General features: G+C 54.1%; 1 protein-coding gene across 4 annotated transcripts in view; it reads left to right on the top strand.

Annotated features, from left to right (window-relative positions):
* Window positions 1–21,032, top strand: part of CCDC57 (coiled-coil domain containing 57) — a 93,550-nt gene extending 72,518 nt beyond the window's left edge. For all 4 annotated transcript variants that reach the window (XM_039226219.1, XM_039226218.1, XM_039226217.1 and 1 more), the window contains one exon: window positions 20,661–21,032. In XM_039226219.1, coding sequence (XP_039082150.1) covers window positions 20,661–20,863 — 203 coding nt within the window. In that variant the 3' untranslated portion in view covers window positions 20,864–21,032. The remainder of the gene's footprint in view (window positions 1–20,660) is intronic.
* Window positions 21,033–23,524: the final 2,492 nt, after the last annotated feature.

Below are 23,524 nucleotides of genomic sequence, written 5' to 3'. Positions count from 1 at the left end.
CTTTATTTAGAAAAACAGGTAGCAGTGTTGTTTCTTTCTTTCTTTCTTTTCTTTTTTTTAATGTTTATTTTTGAGAGAGAGGGAGACAGAATCCGAAGCAGGCCGTGAGCTGTCAGCAGAGCCCAACGCAGGGCTCCAACCCACAAACTGTGAGATCATGACCTGAGCCGAAGTGGGATGTTCAATGGACTGAGCCCCCCAGGCGCCCCGCAATGTTGTTTCCTAAGCTGAGTACACAGGTGTTTGTTTTATGCTTTTTTTTTTAAGTAATCTCTACACCCAGCGTAGAGACCCCGAGATTAAGAGTTGCGCACTCCTCCAACTGAGCCAGCCGGGCCCCAGAGTTTGTTGTTCTTTTTTTTTTTTCTTATTTCTTAAATTTTTAATGTTTCATTTATTTCTGAGAGAGAGAGACAGCATGAGCAGGGAGGGTCAGAGAGAGAGGGAGACACAGAATCTGAAGCAGCTCCAGGCTCTGAGCTGTCAGCACAGAGCTCAACGCGGGACTCACACCCACGAACCGTGAGATCATGACCTGAGCCGAAGTCGGACGCTCAACCGACTGAGCCCCCCAGGCGCCCCTGAAGGATTACTTCTGTTACGGTATTTCTCAGGCACGCAGCTCATAGGTGCCCAATGCGAGATTGGGACCCGCATCAGGTTCTCCACAGGCAGTGCAGAGCCGCTCGAGATTCTCTGCCTCTCTCTCTGCCTCTTCCCTGACTGCATGCACCCTTTCTCTCTCTGTCTCTCTCTCAAATAAATAAATAAACTTTAAAAAAATAAAAATCACACATCTCTACAAAGCAAGTAAATAAATAAACATCATAAATTTCTAATATAATTATTTTTCAACTTCAAAAACAACCCAACTGGAAAGATTTTCTTAACCCAGATGACAAAGGTCAGTCACATATGAATAACTCAGCCACACCGGTCGGGACAGGAGCACTCCCAGGACAGGAGGCCAGGCTTGGGCCCACCTCTGAAAGCCTGGCCCTGCCCGAGGGCGACGCCGTGTGTGATGGGCGGCTCCAGGGGAGGGTAGAGCGCTGTGCCGCCCAGGAGTCCCGGCCACACGGGCGCTCAGGGTGTGGAGCGCCCACTGGAGCAGAGGAGTCACTGCTCTCCCCACCTGGCCCCCTCCGTCCCCTGCCCCTCTGCACACCTGCCCTGCACTCTGGCTGCAGAAGCAGACGGCGAGCATGTGTGTGTCTGCTCACATTCAGGGGCGCGTGCCCGTAGGCAGCTTGCTCATTCAAGGCCCGTCCCGTGGCAGGTTGGCGACACGGTGTGCCAGGACGTCCTTTAACCACCGTGTGTCCTGGACTCTGGGCGGCCTGTGGGCTTAGCTCCTAAGACAGCGGCACGGAGCGAGGCCGTGGGAGTGTGCTATCAGCGCAGCGCCCAGGATCACTGGGTCAGAGGTGTGAGTGGTTTGCGTTCTGCACGGTATTTCCAAATCGCCCTGAAAAAATTGGCCCCGGCTCTTGGCTCGCGGCTGCAGGGTGTAAGATGCTCTTTCCTCACTCCGGGGCGGGTGCGTTTTTATCAAGCATTTTCTTTTTTTGCCAATCTGGCAGATGAAACACATATTCCATTCTTGGTTTTCATTTGGGTGAAGCTGGCTGCCTTCCACGTGCTCTGCGTGCTGTTGGGACTCGTACCTTCGTACCTTTTATGAAGGTGACCGAACGCTAGCAGCAAGCGCATGTTCACTGTGCTTTGTGAGAGCCGGGACAGGAGGCCGGAGAAATGTGCTCTAGAAGGGACTGGGCCCAGCCGGAGACCTGTTTTCCTAAATCCATGCAGTCGCCCCCACAGTAGTAAACCTATTTGCACGGCTACTGGAATCCCATTTTCCAATGAGGAAATCCGAGGCCCGGGGCACTGAGCGCCTGCCCAGGGTGGGTGGCCCCCAGCCCAGGGGCCCCAGCCCACCTTGCGCTCCTGGCGCTCCCGAGGGGAACAGGCCCAACCAGAAGAGGGGCGGACATCCGGGGGAAGGGCCAAGGTTGTCCCAGAGGTCAGATCGATAATGGCAGGAAGGTCCTGAGGAATTTAGCCAGCAGTGGGGGGGAGGGGTTCTGCTCTGGGGTCACCCACTCTACACCCACTGTGTTCTCTGTGTTCTGCCCCTGGGGACTGGCGGAGGGAGCTCCCCAGATGTCTCCCCTGGGGCCGGAGAAGATCCTGCAGTGCACCCAGTGTGTGAGGGGCACCCTCACCCTCCTACCTGAACACCTCCCCACTGCACCGAGGATGACGAAACCACATATGATGAGGGGCGAGGACTACAACTTTTAAAAACAATTTTTTTAATGTTTGTTTATTTTTGAGAGACAGAGAGAGACAGAGTGTGAGTCAGGGAGGGGCAGAGAGAGAGGGAGACACAGAATCAGAATCAGGCTCTAGGCCCCGAGCTGTCAGCACAGAGCCCGACGTGGGGCTCGAACCCACGAACCTTGAGATCATGACCTGAGCCAAAGTCAGATGCTCAACCCACTGAGCCCCCCAGGCGAGGACAACTTTTAAAGCCGAGCAATGTTGGTGTTATTTCTTTTTCTTTAAATTTTTGTTCTTTTGAAAATGACATTAGTGTTTCTTGAAATTAAACATTTTTCCCATGAAGAAGGATTGTGTAAAATGTTAAAATACACGTGATGCTATTAACCGACGACTAATCCAAAATTAATTTTAAGTCCTGTGCAGTAAGAACATTTCTGTAGATCTCTCTGCAGACGTGACACCTAATCAGATAACTGCACGGCCAGGCTGTCCTATCCGACCATCCAGAAAAAACAAGAACGGCCCCCTCTCATTCACAGCCCACACGTTTGTGGAGCCTCTGGCCACCACTGCAGAGAGTGGGTATGAGCCTCCCTGCAGTGGCCTCCTGGCAACTCCCGGAGGCCAGAGGAGGTCGGAGCTATGCGGTCGGACTCACAGACACGGGCTCAGAGACGCTGGGTTGGTGGCCTGAGTGTTCCAGCTCCCAGTTAGCAGATAAGACCAGAGTTCCGGCCATCGGACTTCAGACTCTGAGCCCACTGGCCGAGAGGAGTCCCGGAGACCAGTGCCCGCAGACACCAGCAGTGGATGGCCGGGTGGAGGCATGCTGGGGCCGTGCCCACTGTGCGGGGCCTTCTGCGTGGCGCAGCGACGGACCCTGCGGGCCAGGGTGATCCCAGCCTACTTCTGCTCCTTGTTGGGAGAGGGTCCGACGAGCCAGATCCTCCCATTTTTCAAAAGAAACTGGAAATCTTGCTTTTCATATAGAATGTTTTCGACAACTAATTAAAAAATCAGAATGTGGGCCAAATGACAGATCAGCCCGTGCCCTACACTGGCCATGAGCAGGTCCAGCCTAGCCTATGGTGTGTAGCCTGACAGGTAGAAGCTGCGTTACCGCATTCACGACTTTACCTGCTGGACAAAAGACAAAATGTTCCGATGACCCGGACCAGCGGGTGAGCCCCAGAGAGACGCCCGGCCTCTTGGCCAAGTGCCGTCCCAGACTGGGGGTCAGATGACTGCTGGTATGACTGGGGTCCTTGCTCAAGGGTTATGGTGTGATCCCATGACCACACTGCAGGGCAAATACACCAAGACCTCCTGGCCTCAGCCATGTGTCTGTCCTGCGGTGTGTCACCTGCCTCTGACTAGGGCCAAATGGGCCCCTGGGTGCCACCTCATCTGTCCCTTTGTGGACTTAAGCGGAGATAGCTCCATGCCTCCCCTGGAGCGATGCGAGTGTTCTGGACGTTCCTCTGAAACTGGATTGGTTGGCTGTGGCTCTCCCAGCCCAGCCGTGGTCTAAGGACATGAAAACGTGCTGTGGACAGGGGACCTTAGAGTCCCCTTGTCCGCACACCCTCAAGACCAGGAATACTGCCATCTGACCTCCCCAGAGTCCTGTTTGCATTTTCTCATGATACCCAGGCGTTGAGCAGAGGAGGGCAGCTGACGGCCCAGCGCTGGATTTGAATGATAGGCACTTTGTGATCAGTTAGAGAAGCTTAAAATCACATAAAATAGGTGACCTCAGAGAACAGCTTGTGATCCCATTGTAAACGCCCCTGGAACATTACATTATGTTCTTCTGCACACTAACCAGAGGACTTTCCTCGGGTCTGAGAACCTTCTGGAATGTTAGCAGCAATGAGCTGGGCAGACGCAGGAGTCTTGTGAGACCACACTCAGAGACCAGCGACCCAAGCGACAGGGAAGGAAGCCAGCTAGAGCCAGGGAGGGCCGTCCTCTGTACCAGAAACGTGTCCTGATGTAATCCCGGGTCAGAGCTCATTGGCTGAGCTCTAGGGACACAAACTTGGAACAGGGTGAGGTGCCTCCCACTGGAGGGCTCAGTACATGCCCGCTGATCCCTGTCACTGCAACCTCATGAGGCAGATATGGTTGGGAGCTGCCCACAAGAGCCGCGAGCTTATTCAGATCAGTACTTGTGAGGCTCCAGGACCCCAGGGGGTGAGAGGGCCTGCCCTCCTATTGCTCTGCACCCTTTATCTTTTTGGCTCTGCCTGTCACCACTCGCAGGTCAGGAGTGGATGTGAGTGCCTGGCACACTGATGAAATAGCTGCAAGTTGGTGTCTGCTGCCCCTCAGCACCACTGTAATCATAACTAAAGAAACCCCAGATCCACGGTTCTGGTCAAAGCAGGCAGCAGCACTGTGTTCTGAACTAGGTGAGCAATGCCAGCTTCCTGCCCACAGCAGTTATTATAACCTCAGGCTTTTTAAGAAGTGCAGAGTATCCTCTAAACTTCTTGAGAAGCTGCCGTCAAGTAGATCTTTGTTAGCTCTTCTCTTGAAGGTGCTGTGGTGAAACATTTACTGCCACTTGTGAAAAGACTTGTATTGAAATAACTTTTACAACAAAGTAAATAAGAAATTGTGAAATCGGCTTATTCCTCAGTAATACATATTCTGGGGCCAAAGCACAGCTAGCCCTCACTTCTTCACACTAGGCTAGTATAAGGACTAGGCTTTAACACCCTCCACAAACAACTAGAAAGTTGGACAAAATATATGAAACAACTTTTCGGACTCTGGCCAACAGTCAGCACAGGACTGTGATCTGCAAAAGAAGGAAGACCAATGAAGCAAGTTCCAGGATCCCTCTGGCTTTCTGCCTGAAGGTGATTTCTGGGCTGCAGTCATAGGGAGGGAGATACCAAACACAACTCAGAAGCCGTACTGAGTTGGGGAAGTGGGAATTGGAGTTTCAGAAGGCAGAAGGGGCTGGCAGTTGCAGGACAGAGTCCAGAAACGAGGGTGTACAGAGAAGAGAGCTCCAGACACCTGCATGGACGTTTTCTTGAGTCCTCACTGCAGGTCTGCCCATAGGTGTATAGAATATAGCTCCACAAGTCCAGGCAAAGGAAAGACAAACAACTTGTAAGCTGAACCGTTTCCAGGGCTCTCACAGGGTAGGGAGATATTCAGTCCCAATGCTGAGTCCCCATAAGCACCTTCATTCAGTGGCGATCCAGAGAAGTCACACCTCAGTAGTAGGCTGGGTATCTTTGGAGTGAAGGCCCATGGAGGCTTAGTGTAGAAAAGCTTAAAAACAGTCTTTGAAATGACCAACCAAAGAACCTAACTGCCTATCGAAACAAAACCCAACACTCTAAACCAAATTTTTTTTAAGAAAATATTACAATGCTTGGGGCACCTGGGTGGCTTAGTCGGTTAAGCGTCCGACTTTCGCTTAGGTCATGATCTCGCGGTTTGTGGGTTCGAGCCCCGCGTCAGGCTCTGTGCTGACTGCCAGTTCAGAGCCTGGAGCCTGTTTCAGTCTGTGACTCCCTCTCTCTCTGACCCTTCCCTGCTCACGCTCTCTCTCTCTCTCCTAGAAATAAATAAAAAAAATAAAAAATAAAAAAAAAGAAAATATTACAATGCTTAACACCCAATCAAAAATTATAAGACACGTGGAGAAGCACGAAAATGTGATCCGTATGCAAGAGGGGAATCTTGTCAGTAGAGGCCCGGAAATAACAGAAATGAGAGAACAAGCAAAGACCTCTAAAGTACTGAATGAGGGTATCCAAGTATTCAAAGTAAAGCATGTACATAATGAGAAGATTGAAAATAGGAGAGGCACCAAACAAAACTTGTAGAGATGAAAACGCTAATATTTGAAAAGGAAAGCTCATTGGATGGGATTAACCCAAGAATAAAGATGGTAGAAGGAAGAACAGAGAACTTGAAGGCATAGGTATAGAACCTGACCTAAATGATCCACAAGAGAATGGCCCTGTCCCCGTGGCAGAAGTTTCCGTCAGTCTAACTGAAGGGGGAGTGATGGGGGGAGAAAAAGTATTTCAAGATATAATGACCAGGTTTTCCCCTAAATTTGATGCAAACTCTTAACTCACGCACCCAAGAAGTTCAACTGCCTCAAGTAGCTGGCTAAACCCACGTGCATGTGTTACCAAGCAGTATGGTGATCAGCCTTCTGAGAATCAGTGATAAAAGTTCAAGTCCCACGTCGGGCTCTGTGCTGGCACCTCAGAGCCTGGAACCTGTTTCAGATTCTGTGTGTGTCTCTCTCTCTGACCTTCCCCCACTCATGCTCTGTCTCTCTCTGTCTCAAAAATAAATAAACTATAAAAAATTTTTAAAAACTTACAGACACACAGATTAAGAAGGCTGGATGGCTATTTATTAATGTCAGGCAAAGTAAACTTCCGAACAAGGAATATTAACCTGAGGTAAAAAGGGACATTTCATGATGATGTAGAAGTTAACTAACAAGGAAGACATTACAATCCTAAACGTGCGTGCTCCTAATAAGAGAGCTGTCAAACACATGTAGTTTGTTTGTTTGTTTGTTTTGTTTGTTTGTTTGTTTTATTTCTAGGAGAGAGAGAGAGACAGCGTGAGCATGGGAGGGTCAGAGAGAGAGGGAGTCACAGACTGAAACAGGCTCCAGGCTCTGAGCTGGCAGTCAGCACAGAGCCCGACGCGGGGCTCGAACCCACGAACCCCGAGATCATGACCTAAGTGAAAGTCGGACGCTTAACCGACTAAGCCACCCAGGCGCCCCAACACATGTAGTTTAAAAACTCACAGAAAGGAAAGGAAACCCAGTAAAACCTTGGATTGCAAGTAACTTGTTCTGTGAGTGTTCCACAAAATAAGCAGACATTTCTAATAAACTTTAACTTGATAAACCAACGAGGTCTTGCAATACGAGTCGTACATGACGCCGAATGTCACGTGATCACAACTGAACCGGTGGTTCTTCTCCCTCCCCTCCCCCTCCCGCTTCCTCACTGTGGGATTGTGGGCGATCATCTCCCATGCTCAGATGCTTGGTCTCAGGCCTCGGTGTCTGGCAGGAATCAATGATTTTTCAGAATGTTGGAACGTGCCCACAACTGGCATTAGTGTATTTTTGTCACTTCCAAGCACCCATGGAGAGTCCTTTGCTTTTCCATCCAAGAGTGAGCTTAGGAATGCTTTGCTTCATTCTAGGTCAGGCCGCCTGCAGACATAGACCCTTTCCTCTGCTGCCTTGTTGCCAGTTACATTAAATAGAGTATATAACAAGAGTTTAATGCTGTAGTCAACATCCGTGCAAGCATATACAATGGTCCCCATGCAGAAAGCGGTTGAAAAGAAAGGGGGTAAGAAGAAGGAGATGATTATGGTGGAAGTTAAGAAGGAAGTCATCGAGAAGTGTGAATGATGTATGTGAGTGGCTGAAATTGCAAGATTTTGTAAGAAGTCTACGTCTGCCTCAACGTCTGAAGAGGTGGAAGAGAAAGGAATCCCTCACTTCACATGAGATTAGGGGGATGTGTAAAATGTGGGAAACTAGAGTATTTTGTAGAAAAGCACCACCCAGAGAAAGCTGTAGCCATGCAAGCGGTGAATCTGTTTAATGATGATGCAGTGACACAATTCTGCAAAATCCTCAAAAGGAGGCAAAAACAAGTGTCATTGGACAGGTTTCTAGTTAAAGCTGCACGAAAAGAAAAAGATTCCATTGAGCCAATCGATAGTAGTGATTCTGTTAGTGATAGTGAAAGTCATCCTACATGATAACCCTCCTTTCTTGTCTCCCTCACACCAGCCACGAAGTTTTGCAAACTTCATTTTCTTTATAGTTAGTATTGTCTTTATTATTTTGTATTATATTATAGTATTATAATCATTTTTATGTGAATAGTTTGGAGTTGTGGAATGAATCATCTGAAGTTCCATTATTTCTTACGGGGAAATTCACTTTGATGTACAAGTGCTTTGGATTACAAGCATGTTTCTGGAACAAATTATGCTCACGAACCAAGGTTTTACCATATATAGAAGTCCATAATTAGAGACTTCAGGACTTGTCTATCAGTAATCAATAGAACAAGTAGACAGAAAAATCAGTGGGGATATAGAGGATTTCAACACTGTCAACCAGCTTGAGCTAACTGACGTGTAGATCCCCTCTAAAAACAACAGCGGAATACAGGTTGTTTTCAGGAGCATATGGAATATTCCACAAGATAGACCATATATTGAACCATAAATTTAAAAAGATTGAAATCATACAGAATATATTTGCTGGCCACAAAGGTATTATATTGGAAATCAAGAACAGAGCAGAAAAATATTTTTTAAATTTTTGAAAATAAACAGAACACTTCTATTAATTTTTTTTTTAAACATTGATTCATTTTTGAGAGACAGACTGTGAGCAGGAGAGGGGCAGAGAGAGAGGGAGATACAGAACCCAAAGCAGGCTCCAGGCTTCAAGCTACCAGCACAGAGCCAACACGGGGCTCAAACTCATGGACCATGAGATCATGACCTGAGCCAAAGTCGGGTGCTTAACGACTGAGCCACCCAGGTGCCCCTAAACAGAACGCTTCTAAATAACTCATGGGTCAAAGAAGAAATCACAAAGTAGTACTTAGAAACTTAAGCCTTTAAATGCTTATATGAGAGAATACTGGTCTAAAGTCGGTAATCTATACCTCCACCATAAAAAGCTAGAAAAATAAGAACAAATTAAATCCAAAGATGGAAGGAAGGAAATAATAAAGATAAAAGTGAGGAACAGTGCAATAGAAAAGAAAAAGTGATACAGGGAATCAAACCAAATCTGATTTGAAAAGTATCAACAAAACTGACAGACATGCTGTTGACTCAGATGAAATGGTGGCTCTACAGGTTTTGAGTGTCACGAGTGAGGGGATGTCACTGCAGGTCCTGTAGACAGTAAGGAGACAATACTGGAAGAACAACTACATGCCAGTAGTTTGACAAGTTGACCTACATAAAATTCGCAAAGTCACTGAAAGACCAACGTTATCAAAACTGACCCAAGAAGAAATAGGAAGGTGAGCAGGCCAGAAGAGGAGCAAGCCCAGCAAATATGGGCTAGAGAACTTCCCTGGTCTGACCAAGGACTCTTGCGGAAAACCCGCAGCTGCCATGTCACCAAAGGCAAAGGTGATGCCGGCACTGGCCACTTCCACCCCATGTGGCGCTGCCAGTCCCAACTTCAGCAAAAAGCAGAACAAGAGTGTGGATGGGGTGGGGCAGATAGGCAAACTGCCAAAGAAGTAAAGCTCTGTTTATTCACATACCATATGATCAGTACATAGAAAATGCTAAGGAGCCTTAAAAAAAAATCCAACTGTGAGAACTAAGAAGTGACTATAGTAAAAGTCCAGGATACAAGGTCAATATGCGACATCAGTTATATTTATGTACGTAGCAATGAGAATTGGAATGCAATAAAAATGCCATTTACAATAGCCTCCAAAACTATGTAGTACTTAGGGATATACTAAACAAAATATCTGTGAACTGAAAAAGACCATTGCAGAGAAAATTAGAACCCAAATAACGGAGAGGTATACCATCTTCATGGACTGGAAGACTCAGTGTGAAGATATCATTTCTTCCAAAATGTATCTATACACTTAGCACAGTCCCAGCAGGCTTTCTAAAGTTGAAATCAAAAATTAAAATTTACACAGAAATGCAAAGGATATAGAATATCCGAAGCGGTCTCGACAAAGAACAAAGTTGAAGGATTTTACCTAATTGTGAGACTCGCTGTACAGGCACAATGATCACGACCACATGGTTTTAGCCTAAGTGTCCACATGTACAAGAGAGGGGGGTGGGTGGACACACACATTAACTGCTTTTTAGATCAATTCTATGGTGATTAAAGGAGAAAGAATAGTTGATTCTAAATTGTGCTGGAAGAACTACATATGCATGTGGGGGAAAATGAACCCGACCCTTCTCTTATACCAAATACAGAAAGTAAGCCCAGGTGGTTCATTCTGCTGAGTGTCCCACTCTTGAGCTCAGGTCTTGATCTCAGGGTCATGAGTTCAAGCCCCACATTGGGCTCCACCCTGGGGGTGAAGCCTACTTAAAAAATAAATAAATAAATAAAAGACCATAATCTATCATAAGCCTACACATAATAGCTAGAACTATGAAACTTCTAGAAGAAAGCACAGTAGAGAATCTTTGTGACTTTGGATAGGCAGAGAGAGATTCCTTGGAGAACAAAAAGTCTGAACCATAAATGAAAGCACTGGCAGGTGGGACTGCATCAACAGTGCAGAGTTCCGCTTTTCCAGAGGCGCCGTGCGGACAGCAGGAAACCAGCTTCAGGCTGGAGCGACACCTGCACACACGTCAAGGACTTGTATCCAGAACATACAAGGTCGATAAGAAACAAATACACACAATAAAAAATAGCCAAAATAATTGAAAAGACACTTTTATTTTTAATGTTTTTATTTATTTCTAGGAGAGAGAGAGACAGCGTGAGCAGGGGAGGGTCAGAGAGAGAGGGAGTCACAGACTGAAACAGGCTCCAGGCTCTGAGCTGGCAGTCAGCACAGAGCCTGACGCAGGGCTCGAACCCACGAACCGTGAGATCATTACCTAAGCGAAAGTCGGATGCTTAACCGACTAAGCCACCCAGGCGCCCCTGAAAAGACACTTTTTAAAGGAAGATTGTTTCTTTAATTTCTGGTCTTTGGGGGGAGGGGGTTATTAAATTTTAGTTAACCTGCAGTGCAGTATTGGTTTCAGGAATAGAAATCAGTGACTTCATCACAAAAGAAGATAATGGCCAACAAGCCCACAAAAGAAGCTCCCCATTATTAGTTATCAGGGAAATGCACATTAAAACCACAGTGATGCGCCCCTACACGTTGACTCGAATGACCAAAAGAATTTTAAGACCTGACAATATCAAGTGGTGGCGAGGACACGGAGCGGCGGAAACGCAGACACGCGCTCTGGCAGCATGCAGTATGGGGCCACTACTTTGGTAAAAGGTCCTCAAAAAGTTACGTGTACACTCACTGCACAACCCAGCCCTTCAATTCTGAGGTAACCGTGCAGGACAGATAGAAATATCCATGCACCGGGGATCCCTGGGGGGCCCAGTCGGCTGAGCATCTGACTTTTGATCCCGGCTCAGGTCATGATCTCACAGTTCGAGGGATTGAGCCCCGAGTCGGGCCCCGTGCTGTCAGTGCAGAGCCTGCTTGGGATTCTCTCCCTCCCTCTCTCTCTGCCCCTCCTGTGCCCATGCTCTCTCTGTCTCTCAAATAGAAAACAAGAAATATCCATGCACCCAAAGACTTTAGCATCAATGTTTAGAGCAGCATCATTCACGACAAGCCCAAATAGGGGACAACACAAGCCCCCACTGACAGGTGGCCGGGAAACCGATGGATGTGACTGTATAATGGAGCGCTGGCTGCTTCACAGGCAAAAGAGCAAGGGAGCGCAAGACAGCACAAGTGAATCCCAAGAAACATTTCTTCGGTCTCTGGAAGAACCAGACTTTAAAAAGGACCTAGTGCCGTGTGTTCTATTTACGTGAGGCTCTGGGAGAGGCCTGTGTGACCATCAGGAGCAGAAGGCCAGACAGCGCTTGGCTGGGGCTGCCGGCTGATGGGAACGTTCCGTACGCATAGATGGACACATTTTCTAAAAGCTGTTGAAATGTACACTTAAAAATGGACATATTAAAAAAAATATTTTTAGAGCATGAGTCGGGGAGAGAGGCAGAGAGAGAGAGTCCCAAGCAAGCTCCACGCTCAGCACAGAGCCCAACGTAGGGCTCCAACCCGTGACCCTGGGATTAAGACCTGAGCCGAGGTCAAGAGTCAGATGCTCAACTGACTGAAGCACCCAGGCTCCCCCAAAGGGCACATTTTATTGCATGTAATTATAACTCAATAGAAACTTTTTTATTTATGTGTTTTAATGTTCACTTCTGAGAGAGAGCGAGAGAGCACGCACATGCTCGAGCATATAAGCAGGGGAGGGGCAGAGAGCGGGTGGCAGACCTCCGAAGCAGGCTCTGCGCTGACAGCAGCGAGCCTGATGTGGGGCTCAAGCTCACAAACTATGAGATCATGATCTGAGCCGAAGTCAGATATTCAGGCAACTGAGCCAAGAGCCCCGAAACTTTTTTAAATGAGCAGCTGTGGGGGTGTCCGGGTGGCTCAGTCGGTTGAGTGTCCGACGTCGGCTCAGGTCATGATCTCACGGTTCGCAGGTTCGAGCCTCACATCCGGGTTTGTGCTGACAGCTCAGAGCCTGGAACCTGTTTCAAATTCTGTGTCTCCCTCTCTCTGACCCTCCCCTGCTCATGCTGTCTCTCCTTCTCTCAGAAATTTAAAAAAAAACATTAAAAAAATTTTTTTAAATGAGCAGCTGAGGTCGGCGTCACCCAAACCTCAGGGAGCAGCTGTGGTCCAGTGAAGGTGCCTGGCGGATATCACCGTTCTCTCTCCTGCGCCCGCGGCCACGCGTTTGTTCTCCGCTGCTAGCGGGGGGAGCCGCGCGTGTCACAGCAGAATCGGGCTCACCCACGGTGACACCACCGGCGGCCTGCCGTCCGCTCGTGGCTGCTGCAGATCCGAGGAGGATCTGGGAATTCTTATCAATTTGCCCGGCTCTCTTAATTACTCTGCACGGCGGAACCTCGGAGCTCCCGGGGGAGGCCATTACCACAGACAAGGGGCCTCCCGGCGGGGCCCCCTGCTCGGGCCCCAGAGTCCCCGGGCGCCCACAAGGGCGAAGGAGCCTCAGGGCCCCCATCCCGGCCGGAACCACCGCCCCTGCAGGCCAGGGCGCGAGATTCCGTTTGATGGAACAGTACCTTGACTTTAAAACCCAAAAAACCCAGTTTATAGAACAAACCCGCTTTCGTTCTCTCTCTCTCTCTCTCTCTCTCTGTGGTTTTTTATTGAAGTATAATTGGCAAACGATTTCCTAATAGTTTCAGGTGCAGCATCGGTTTTCCGGTCTCATGAGGGGTATCCAGTCTCTGGAGAGCACTGCGCAGTCAGGTCACACTCCTGTTCCCTCGCTAAGGAAAGGCCACTGGGGACCCCCAGCCCCCCAGCCATAGGTGTGACCAGGGACCTGGCTGCCTGCCAGCGAAAGCTCGCTCACAAAGCTGGAGGCCGTCTTGTCCGGGGTTTCCTTGCCGTTTCAGATATTACCCGAGGCGGGCGCAGTTCTGCCGAGAAGTTCCCGCACCCACGCGGTGGGTGTCCCCGCTGCCCGTGAACCTGAAGGCGACGAGGCTGAGTTTTCCACTAAATATGATCACTGTGTTTTTAAAATATAGCCTTTGTCAAATTAACACTGTCCATTATATTCCTGCTTTACTAAGCGTTTCATCATCGATAGGTGTTACACGTTACCGGGGTTTTTTGCAACAATTATGATGAACATGATTTTTTTTTCATTTATTCATGTGGTAAAATGTGGTGGTAGATTTCCTGAAAATAAGCCAGCCTTGCATTACAGAGGTAAACGTCACCTGATGTATGTATAATACTTGGTTGATTTGATTTGATAATGTTTATATGTAGTTTTTGCAGCTATATTTATAAGTTAAATCCGCCCGCAAGTTTCTCTTGCATTCTTGTGTAGTTCGGGAATAAAACTAGCCAGACATCTTTCACTCTTTCTCACTTTTCTGAATAATTTGAATAAGATAGAAACGTACTGTCCCTTGAAACTTTGGTTTCCGTGAAAATTCAGTAGAGCCACCCGTAAAGCCCTCCGAGCCAGGGACCTTTGGGAAGAGAATTGTCGGACACTTCGGTTTCCTTAATAGTCACAGACGGTCCAAATGCTATCTTTTGGTTCTGGATTTGGAGTTTTGTGTTGTTTCTAGGTTTTATCAATTTCCTGGCAGATAGCTCTTGGTAACACTCTCATGGGCCCAGGCCTCCCTGCTGGTCACCACCCCCACCTCTGCTCACTTGCTCTCCCTTGTTTGGATCAGTCTTGGCAGACATTCGTGTCACCGCAGACGACAGCGTGGGCTCGGTCGGTGTTCCTTGCGCCGTTTTCCTTGGGGCTTCCGTGTCACTGAAGTCCGCCTTTAGCGTCACAAATTTACATCCTGTTTCCCTCATTCTGTTGCGTTACTTTCTCTCCGGCTTCTATGCTGGGCGTTTAGCTCATCCGTGTTTCCCGGGAAACGGTCTCAGCTGCCTCCTGCAGAGTCTGGGAGGCAGTTCGGAGTCTTTCTTAATTCACCTTATGGATTCCTTTATGACTCAAGGATGATGCCGTGATGTGTTGTCAGTTCAAATCAGAATGGACTTGGGGGGGAGGGGGTTGGTTTCTAATTTTATTGCATTATGTCTGAAAGGAATGGAGACCTACTCTGTGGCCAGTCTGATCTGTGGTCTGATTCTGTGTCTGGTCTATTTGCTGAAAAAGAAGTTCTATTCTCTGCCTTTTAGCTTAGGTGTCGGTGTGCCTAATAACTCACACCAATCAATTCCATTGATTAAGTCTTTGCCACCTCTGCATGGGCTTATCTGTCTGTGATCAATAGGGACAAGTCACAGCCTCCATCTGCCTGTGTCTCTGTCACCTGTCACCAGATGCACTCTGTAGCCGCGCCTGTACCAACAGAGTCCTGACACTGGTTGTATCATTGTGTTTTATGTTTCATTTTTAATTTTGGAGTGTCTTTTATTTTAAACGGGTCGTCTGCACAGCATCTTGTGCAATCTTGGGGTTTTTTTAATTCAATCTGAGAGTTTTTTACTTTCATTAGTGAGTTTAACTCATTCGTTAAATTCTTATCTCTGGGATTTAATTTTCCTGCTCCACTTTCTTTCTTTCTGTTTCATTCTTCCACGTTCCTGTTTTTCATGGGAGAAGTCCAGCTGGCTTCTGCTGTCACAAGTTTCGTGTTCTGACTTTGTTTTAGCCTCACCAACTCCCAGCCGGTTCATGCAGCCCTGCCTGGTTCTGAGACACCCCCCCGCACCTGCTCCCCTCTGGGCTCTGAGACACCCCCCACCTGCTCCCCTCTGGGCTCTGAGACACCCCTGCTCCCCACCAGCCAGCTGCAGTCACAGCAACAGCAGCTGGAAACCTCACGTTGGGCCACTGATGCCCGGCTCTGCTGCTCTGATCCCTGTAGGTCAGGCCTGTCGCAGTTTCTCCAGGATTTGCTTCTCTCCTCCTGTTAGCACCTCTTCTGGGAGGCTTTTCGGTGTGGGTCCCTCTATAAACCCGCGTTTGTACCGCACGCGCTCAAAGAGCCCTCGTGTCCGAGCCCTGCAGGGGCTTCGAGGTTCGGGTCTGAGAACTCAGCCCAGGACGCGGACGGCCCAGTAGGCTCCCTCCTCGGTCCGTCCTCTGCCGTCAGGCTCCAGAGGGAGCCGTCCGGTCGGTGCAGGGACCACGCACGACTGTGGCCAGGAGCGAGGGGCTGGTTCCTGGGCCTTGGGAAGGGCAGTGACAGCTTCCGGGGCGTCCTCGGCCCCGTGACCAAGTTTTCCGTGAGTCGAAGGCTCCGCCGCACATGCTTCCTGCACCACCACACCCGCTACTCACTTATGTTTGGGTTTATGGGAGCAAAGAGAGGCCCCGACCCCAGGGACAGAGGCCACCCTGCCGTCCGACTCCCTGCAGGCTCGCGTCTCAGGCCAGAGACGGCGGCACGGCCGGCATGGTGGGGGCAGGAGCACAGGCTCGTCGGATTTGCTTTACTTTCTGAAGCCGCCTGCCGCTGCGGCCCCAGCGCCGTGACACAGGCCGCCCCCCCCCCCCCCCCCCGGGGGCCCAGGAGGACGGGAACTGCCCAGGCTTGGGACTGACTGGCCCGAGCTCACTCGTGAGCCAGCAGTCTCCAGCCCGTGTGCCCCGGCCCGCCTCCTNGAGCACAGGCTCGTCGGATTTGCTTTACTTTCTGAAGCCGCCTGCCGCTGCGGCCCCAGCGCCGTGACACAGGCCCCCCCCCCCCCCCCCCCGCGGGGAGCCAGGAGGACGGGAACTGCCCAGGCTTGGGACTGACTGGCCCGAGCTCACTCGTGAGCCAGCAGTCTCCAGCCCGTGTGCCCCGGCCCGCCTCCTCCGGGCAGCCTGCACCGCAGGCCGCGTTCCTCGCGGTGGCACGGGCGCTACCCGCTCTCCCTGCGCGGGGGGGTCGGGGTCAGCAGTGGCCAGCGGGCCGGGCTCCCCACCGCCCCTGCGGACGGCGAGGCAGGCATGTACACAAAGGGCTTCACGGAGAACCGTCTCTGGCCACGTGTCGAGACTCGGCACACGTTTGGCCTTACGGGCTCAGCCCTTCAGAAGGGAAAGGCCCCGGGAGCCCCCTGAGGCCCCCCCACCACCCCCCGCGGCTGAAACCCCCCGGGGAGCAGCAGAGGATGTCGGCAGCTGCGTCGCAGGGCTTCGGCGCCGGCCGCCTGATAGAGCCACCTGCCCGGCACCCCGGCTCTGTCGGCAGCTCGGCCCATGTGCCGTGGGCCGGCCGGCCTTCCCCCTCCTGCTGGGCTACCGGAAAGCAGCCACGCGGTCCCGAAGGCCATCACCAGACCTGCAGAGAGCAATCTGAAGGCCTGGTGTGGGGAGGCCCCGGCCACAGTGGCTCGCGGCGCCCTGAGCACAATGGCCGCCTGTGTGCCTGTGGCTGGTGGGCTGTCCTCACAAGGGGCCACATTTTTGTGGAAAAGGAGTGTTGCCTCAGCCACTTACAGTGGCCCCCCTGCCACGAGCAGCGACAGGCGGGCGGCGGGGGGGTACATGAGGGCCGGCAGCCCCCAACGTGCGAGGGGCCCCAGCCGCCTGGAGCAGTGAGCCTGTCTGGCTGACAGAGGGGACCTGCCGTGGTCCCTGGTGAACGTGCATCTGTCACGAATCTTACCTTGTTTACCGAGCGTTAGGCTCAGATCTGTGGGAAGGAGGCAGACGAGGACCCACCCGTCCCCTCGGCTTGGTGGCCTCCCGCCGTCCCCACCTGGCGCCTCGCGGGCCTGCTCTCCAAATGCAGCCCAGGCGTCCTGGGTGAGGGCAGAGGCAGGCATGGCCCCAGTGCCCAGAGGCCGGTTCACCCTTCGCACACCTCCAGCGTGCTCTCTGCTCCTTCTTTCCTTTCCCTTCTGGGGCCCGGAGGCTTCCTTCTGCTGTCACCTCCGCCTTCCAGAGGGGAATCGTGCCAGGCTTCGTGTCCTGGCCACCGCTCGCCGCCACCTGCCCGACGTCTGGCTCTCACTGCCCTGCCCCCACCCCTGCACCTGCACACCTGCCACCCGCCCGCCTCCCCTCCCCGCACCTCTTCCCTGAGCAGCTGAGCCTCGGGCCCCGGAGAGGGCACAGAGGCCACACGCGGGCGCTGCTGCCCAGGCCCTGCCTGCCCGCCGTGGACAAGGGCAGAACTGGCGTCTCTTCAAGGCCTGTGCTCCCCGAGCGTCCCTCCTAAATTCCCTTCCTTAGGCCCCCGCGTGCTGCCCCTGCCCAGTGCCACTTCCGAAGGCCTGGGACAGGAGCCACGCTGGGCCACGTGAGAGGCACCCCGGACAGGCCTGGGTAAGCTCAGAACCAGGGGCGGGGGTCCCCTTAAAATGATATTAGGAAGGAGTGATTGGGGGTTGGCGTTAGGTGTTAACCTCAGGAAGGAAGGGGACAGTGCGGGGACGCTGGTGTGGTTGACAAGGCGGGTGGTCTGTGGTCAGTGCCCCCAGCCCAGGCCCGGAGCCGCTCGAGGACGGACCCGGGTCTCCTGCCCACCCCCCCCACCCCCCCCGCTGAGCCCAGAGCCTCTGCACCAAGGGCAGCCAGCAGCTCCGGCAGGGCCGCTCCGGCCAGGCCCAGGGCCCCGGGAAAGCTGGCAGCTTCCGGACACGCGGGCTCGGGAAGCCAGGCTGCTCCAGTCCACTGTTCGCTTGAGGCTTGGGCTCCGTGCCACCATGCTGGGACGCCTTGGAAGGTTTTGGGGAGCAGGACATAATCTAATTCATAACCACTCATCAAAGAGGGCGTGGGGGACAAGGGGCCTCCTTTGAGGAGGGCTGAAGCCAGGGGCACGGGGGCTCCCGGGGAAGTGGCACGTGCCAGCACGGCAGATGGGGAGGGGCTCAGAAGGCCCAGAGGGACCAGCTGAGGCCGCAGCGAGCCTGAGACGCCCCGTCCCTGTGCCCAATACTACCACTGGGACCTGAGACCCGCGGTGCCCCAGCCCCCGGGGGGGTCTCTGGTGAGCCAGGGCAGTCCTGCGCCCGGCCCATCTGGCAGTCTTCAGGGGCCCAGGCGGCACGCGCCCAGGGCAGCCCCCCACCCTGCTTCCCAGAGCCAGGCAGCGCCCCCAGCCCCAGGTCAGAAGGGGGCTGAGCAGTGGCCTTGGCTGGGGTACCCCCGGACAGAGACCAGTTCCTGCTCCCCAGTTCACAGCCTGGAGGCCCTTCCTTTCTCGGGGGCCGGAGCTGGACCAGCGGCACCCAGGAGGCCAGTCCTGTGCACAAGTGGCTTTCCCGAAGCCTGATGAGAACCTGGGAGAAATTCCCAGCCAGGCCCCGCAGGATGGCCCCGGTGGGGACGGAAAGGGCACAGTGGAGCAGGCCACGCTTCCATGAAGCAGCCACGGCTCTGAGGGAGGGCACATCGCAGGCGAAGCTGGGAAGACACATCATGGTCATGGGGTGTGTGCTGGGGACAAACGGGCCTGACCTGTCCAGCTTCGTGCCTGAGCTGGGACCGCTCCTCCCCCGGAGACACCGGCCACCTCCTCGGGGGTACCTCCGCGGGCCGTCTTCCTCCCCGTGCTCCCTGAGGCAGCGCATTGTGCGGACCTACACTGTTGTGCAGAGGGAGCCCCCCAGGGTTGGGACCCTGCCCCTCCCCACTGGCCGCTGCCTTCCAGAAGGAAACCAAGTAAGCTGGGGGGGGAGGGGCGGGGGGAGGGGGCGGGACCGGCAGGGTAGCAGGAGGGGCCTGCCTGGACGTCCAGGCCTGTGGGTTTACTTGTAGGATGCGGGACGGGAGAGCGTGTGCACGGGAGGAATTGGTCTGGGGAAGGACAACCACAGAGGCAGGCCCTTCCTTCATGAGGGAGAAGCAGCCGTGGCCTTGGGAAGCAGAGAGGGGCACAGGAGCGTCCAGGGACCAAGCGCACCCTGGCCCCTCTCCAGGACCCCGGTGCTCGCAGGCCTGGCACTAGGAGAGCAGGGCCTGGCCCTCGGATTGGGTCCCAGGGCACAGGAGGGAGGCCCAAGGGTGTGTGACCCAGGGAGGCTGCAGAGAAAGGAGCCAGGGGGCCGGAGATGACGGAAGGGCTCCGGGTCAGGGCCAGGGCCCCGAGCTGCAGCTCACCACACTGGGAGACGCTGGCAGGAAGCGCGGGGGACATCGCCCGGCTGCAGGCCGGCCGCTTCTATCCCAGCCACCCACCCTCCGGCCTCACCCGGCCGGGTCCCCACCATCCAGCGCTCCCCACTTGTGGCGTGCAGCCACCGTGGGTAGATGGTGCGCGTGTCCCCCATGTGTCTCACGCATGAGATGCTGCCGCCAGACCCCACCTTTCCCCGTCCGTACACTCTGGGGCAGTGGGGACCTTCCCAGGGCTCCAGAGATGCTGGCGCTGCCTGCCAGGGAGCCCACGAGAGAGAGAGTCACTCTGAGCTTGCATCTTACAGCTGCTTTTTAATAACATATATATATATATATATATATATTTTTTTTTTTTTTACAGAAGAAATACATTCACAGTTCTAACAGCTTGGGAAAATAGCAAAAAGCCTGAAAGATGAAAGTCTCCTACTGCGTCTAGTGCAGACGCTATTGTGGGTGCTTTGCAAGGGTGGCCCCGGAGTGTCAGCCCATGCCTGTGACGTGTGGTCCGGCTCCGGGTCGTTGACCTGTGCCTGGCCACATGTGTTGGGGCTGCTGGGCAGCTGAGGGTGCCTGGCATGCATGGCCGGCACGCAGAGGGCACTTGACAGCGGGGGAAGTGCCGAGACCTGCCATGAGTCAACCATTAACCTCGGTGCCCCCATGGGACCTGTTATGAAAAGGTCATGGCAGGAGATGGCATTTTCAGGGCCAAGTGTCCAGAGTGCGCGGTGGGGGGTCAGGGCCGGGCCCGCGGTGCAGCCGCAGAGCATGTGCCCACAAAGACCTTGGGTCCCAGGGCCCCAGGGCATGGCCGTGGCCGCTGAGCCGCTTCCCTTGGAGGACCTCCAGGCTGACGGGCTCTGGTAAGAGTGCCCGGGCGGGCATGTGGGTCCCACCGGCGAGAAACACGGCAGCCCGTGCTCGGGGCGCCCAGCTGCCTGCCCCTCCTGCCCCTTGTGACGTGACGCGCTTTTCTCTTGCTGCCCTTCTGGTAGAACTCGCAGCACCTCCAGCAGCCAACGGCCTCAGTCACCCTGACAGGAGCCCCGTGGGCACACAGGCTGCCTTTGCCATCGAGGGGATGAAGACGGAAGCCCAGGCCCAGGCCCAGCCCACCAGAACCTCCAGGGCGCACCCTGCAAAAACTAAAGGCTGCCCGAGGCGCCCCAAGATCCGTAACTACAACTGGAGGGACTGACTTCTCCCGTCAGAGCCTGGGGCCCAAGCTCTCCTCACCCACAGGAGGGTGTGTGTGCAAGCAGCCACGTGTGCACACGAGTGTGGGGTGCAGGCAGAGAGCAGGCTCCCCAGCGCCACCACGGTGCCCCGCACACCAGCCTGAAGCATTAAAGCCCGTGCCTCCCGTGTTCTCGCTGCCATGGAGTTGTCTGCTTGTGGGAGGAGGCTGGGCCGGCATTGGGGGGGGGGGGNCAGGCAGCGTGGCCTTCCCCAGAGCCCGCTGAGGGTGTCAGGGGACACGGGGAGCAGAATGTCCGCCCACAGGGGCGCCTGGGTGGCTCAGTCAGTTAAGCGTCCGACTGTGGCTCAGGTCATGATCTCGTGGTTTGTGGGTTCGAGCCCCGCGTCAGGCTCTGTGCTGACAGCTCAGAGCCTGGAGCCTATTTCAGATTCTGTGTCTCCCTCTCTCTCTGACCCTCCCCTGCTCACACTCTCTCTCTCTCTCTCTCAGAAATAAATAAAATATTTAAAAAATTAAAAAAAAAAAAAGAATGTCCACCCACGGAGCATCCTGAGTGCCATGTGTGTGAGGGGCCCTCCAGGAAGAAGTGAAAGCTGGCAGTCTGGGTGAGCCCCCGGGGCCAGACCAGGTCCCCAAGCTCTGGCCAGCATGCTAGGGCGCTCACGTCCAGTTGCTGCTGTGGTGGATGTGGCCCTTGCAGTCTCAGCCGGCCCTGTGACATCAACACGGTGTGGCACTTCCCACCCCCACCTCCCACCTAGGGGCAGCAGATGCCCAGATGCCTGGGGCGGGGCCCCGGGTCCCCTTCACTCCAGGCACCACCAGACCACAGCCACATGTCCACGCCCGAGAAGAGCCCCACATCATAAGCGCGCACCCGTCGCAGGCGCGCGCTGCAGTGAGCTCAGCAGTTAGGACCCCGGTCCCCAGTCTCGGGGAGTCAGCGTGGGGGAGGCCAGGGCATGTGCTGCCCCTCCTCCAGAGCCCTCAGCCTGTTTGTCCCCTGGCGTCCACACTTGGTTGGCACACCCAGAGTGCTCCTTGCCTGCAGCCGTGCTCAGGAAGAGAGACCGCCTGTCCCCAACCCCAGGCAGAGCGTGGCCGTGCCCTCAGGCGGCCTGGGTGTGCTACACTGAGGCTTTCCCTTTCTGGGCGCTGGCTCTCACTGAACCGGGCAGACAGCTTCTCCAGGAGGACGGGAGAGGGCTGCCATGTGACCTGTGTGCCTCAGGTGGCCTTTGTGGCTTCAGTTTGCCCTCGAGTAAAATGTGAACGTTGCCATCCGCCTGCCTGGCTCACAGGTGTAAGGGAGTGTGCAGACGCATGTCAGAAGGGGAGCCCACGAATGGGGTGATGGTGCTGGTCCACGCGGTGCCTGCTGTACGGCCGAGAAGTCAGAGACCAGGTCCCAGGGGTTGGCGATGGCCCCTGCCCTGTCCTGTGCCTCTGTCATGGGGTTCGTGGAGCCCCATGTGAACACGCACGGGCATGGGGGACGCCCTAACCACAGGCTCGTCCTGGGTGGGCCGCACTTCCAAGAGCTGCAGGGGTGAGGGCAGGTCATTCCCAACGGGCCCCGAAGCGGCAGCCGGGAGGCGGCCTTGCCGGGGGGTGCCACAGTCCCGGCGCTCGGCTGTTTGTAGAAGTGAGGCGTGGCCATGTGACTTCCTTATGCCCTGTCACTTCCCACGGAGACGCTTCAGAGCCCGCGAGCGAGCCCGAGCCCTCTCCGTGGCGCAGACCCAGGCCCTCCATCCCAGGCTGTGTCGGCCTGGAAACAGTCCCCATCACCTGGCCCCTGCAGGCCACAGTGACCAGCAGGAAGTGAGCATGGGATCATTCAAGTCACCAAAAGTTGGGAGTGCTGTGCAGCACGCCAGCCGGTCCTGGCCCCGGTGCAAAGTATCTGAAAAATGATTAAATTGAAAGAGAAGGAAAACCCTATGGGAAGGTTGTTCAGGACATTATTTCAACCGTTGGACCTTAGGGCCCTCCCCGCCCCTTTTCCTGGTGGAAAGCTCCCAGGGACAGGGTGCCACGGGAGGGACTGGAGCATCCTGGCCCCCAGACGCCAGTGGGACCTAGCGGGGCTGGGAGCGCCGTGGGGCACGTGGGGGCACATGGCCAGGTGAAGCTGTGTTGTCGGGACTCACAGTGCCCATCCCGTTCTGTGCTGTCCCTGAGCGTTCTGGCCAGTGTCCCGCCCCTGGAAGCCAGGCAGGAGGGGTTGTCATGGAGCCCAGCAAGGAGCTCAGCGTTTGCTTTCAAGACAATGGGGTGGCTACAAAGCAGCGGGGCGCTGGCCTTGCAGGGGACCGCTAGGGCCTCCTCCGGCTTCACAAAGAGCCCACTTGGGGGCCCATCGGGGCATGGCCACCAGGGCTGGGGGAACTCCATCCTGGACTCTCTCTCAGGTGACCCGTAAACGGGCCGCCTGTTTCTTTTTGGTCTGGAAGCCTAGGTCTTTTTGTAAGTTCGGTAACCATGTGAGCAGGGAAATGTATGCAACGCAAGGCTTGAGCCTCCGTCGGACGTGTGCGCGCCCGTGGGGGCGAGTGGCCATGTGCGCGCGCAGTGCCTCTGCCGGGGTGGGGGGCCTTTGTTCGCACCAGGCCAATTTGTGTCCGTGCCACGCCCCGGCCGAGGCTCCGGGAGCCG

The sequence above is a fragment of the Hyaena hyaena genome, unplaced genomic scaffold (genome assembly GCF_003009895.1).
Source record: "Hyaena hyaena isolate Hyena2069 unplaced genomic scaffold, ASM300989v1 scaffold_21, whole genome shotgun sequence".
Lineage (NCBI taxonomy): Eukaryota > Metazoa > Chordata > Mammalia > Carnivora > Hyaenidae > Hyaena > Hyaena hyaena.
This window is presented reverse-complemented; position numbering and strand designations above follow the sequence as displayed.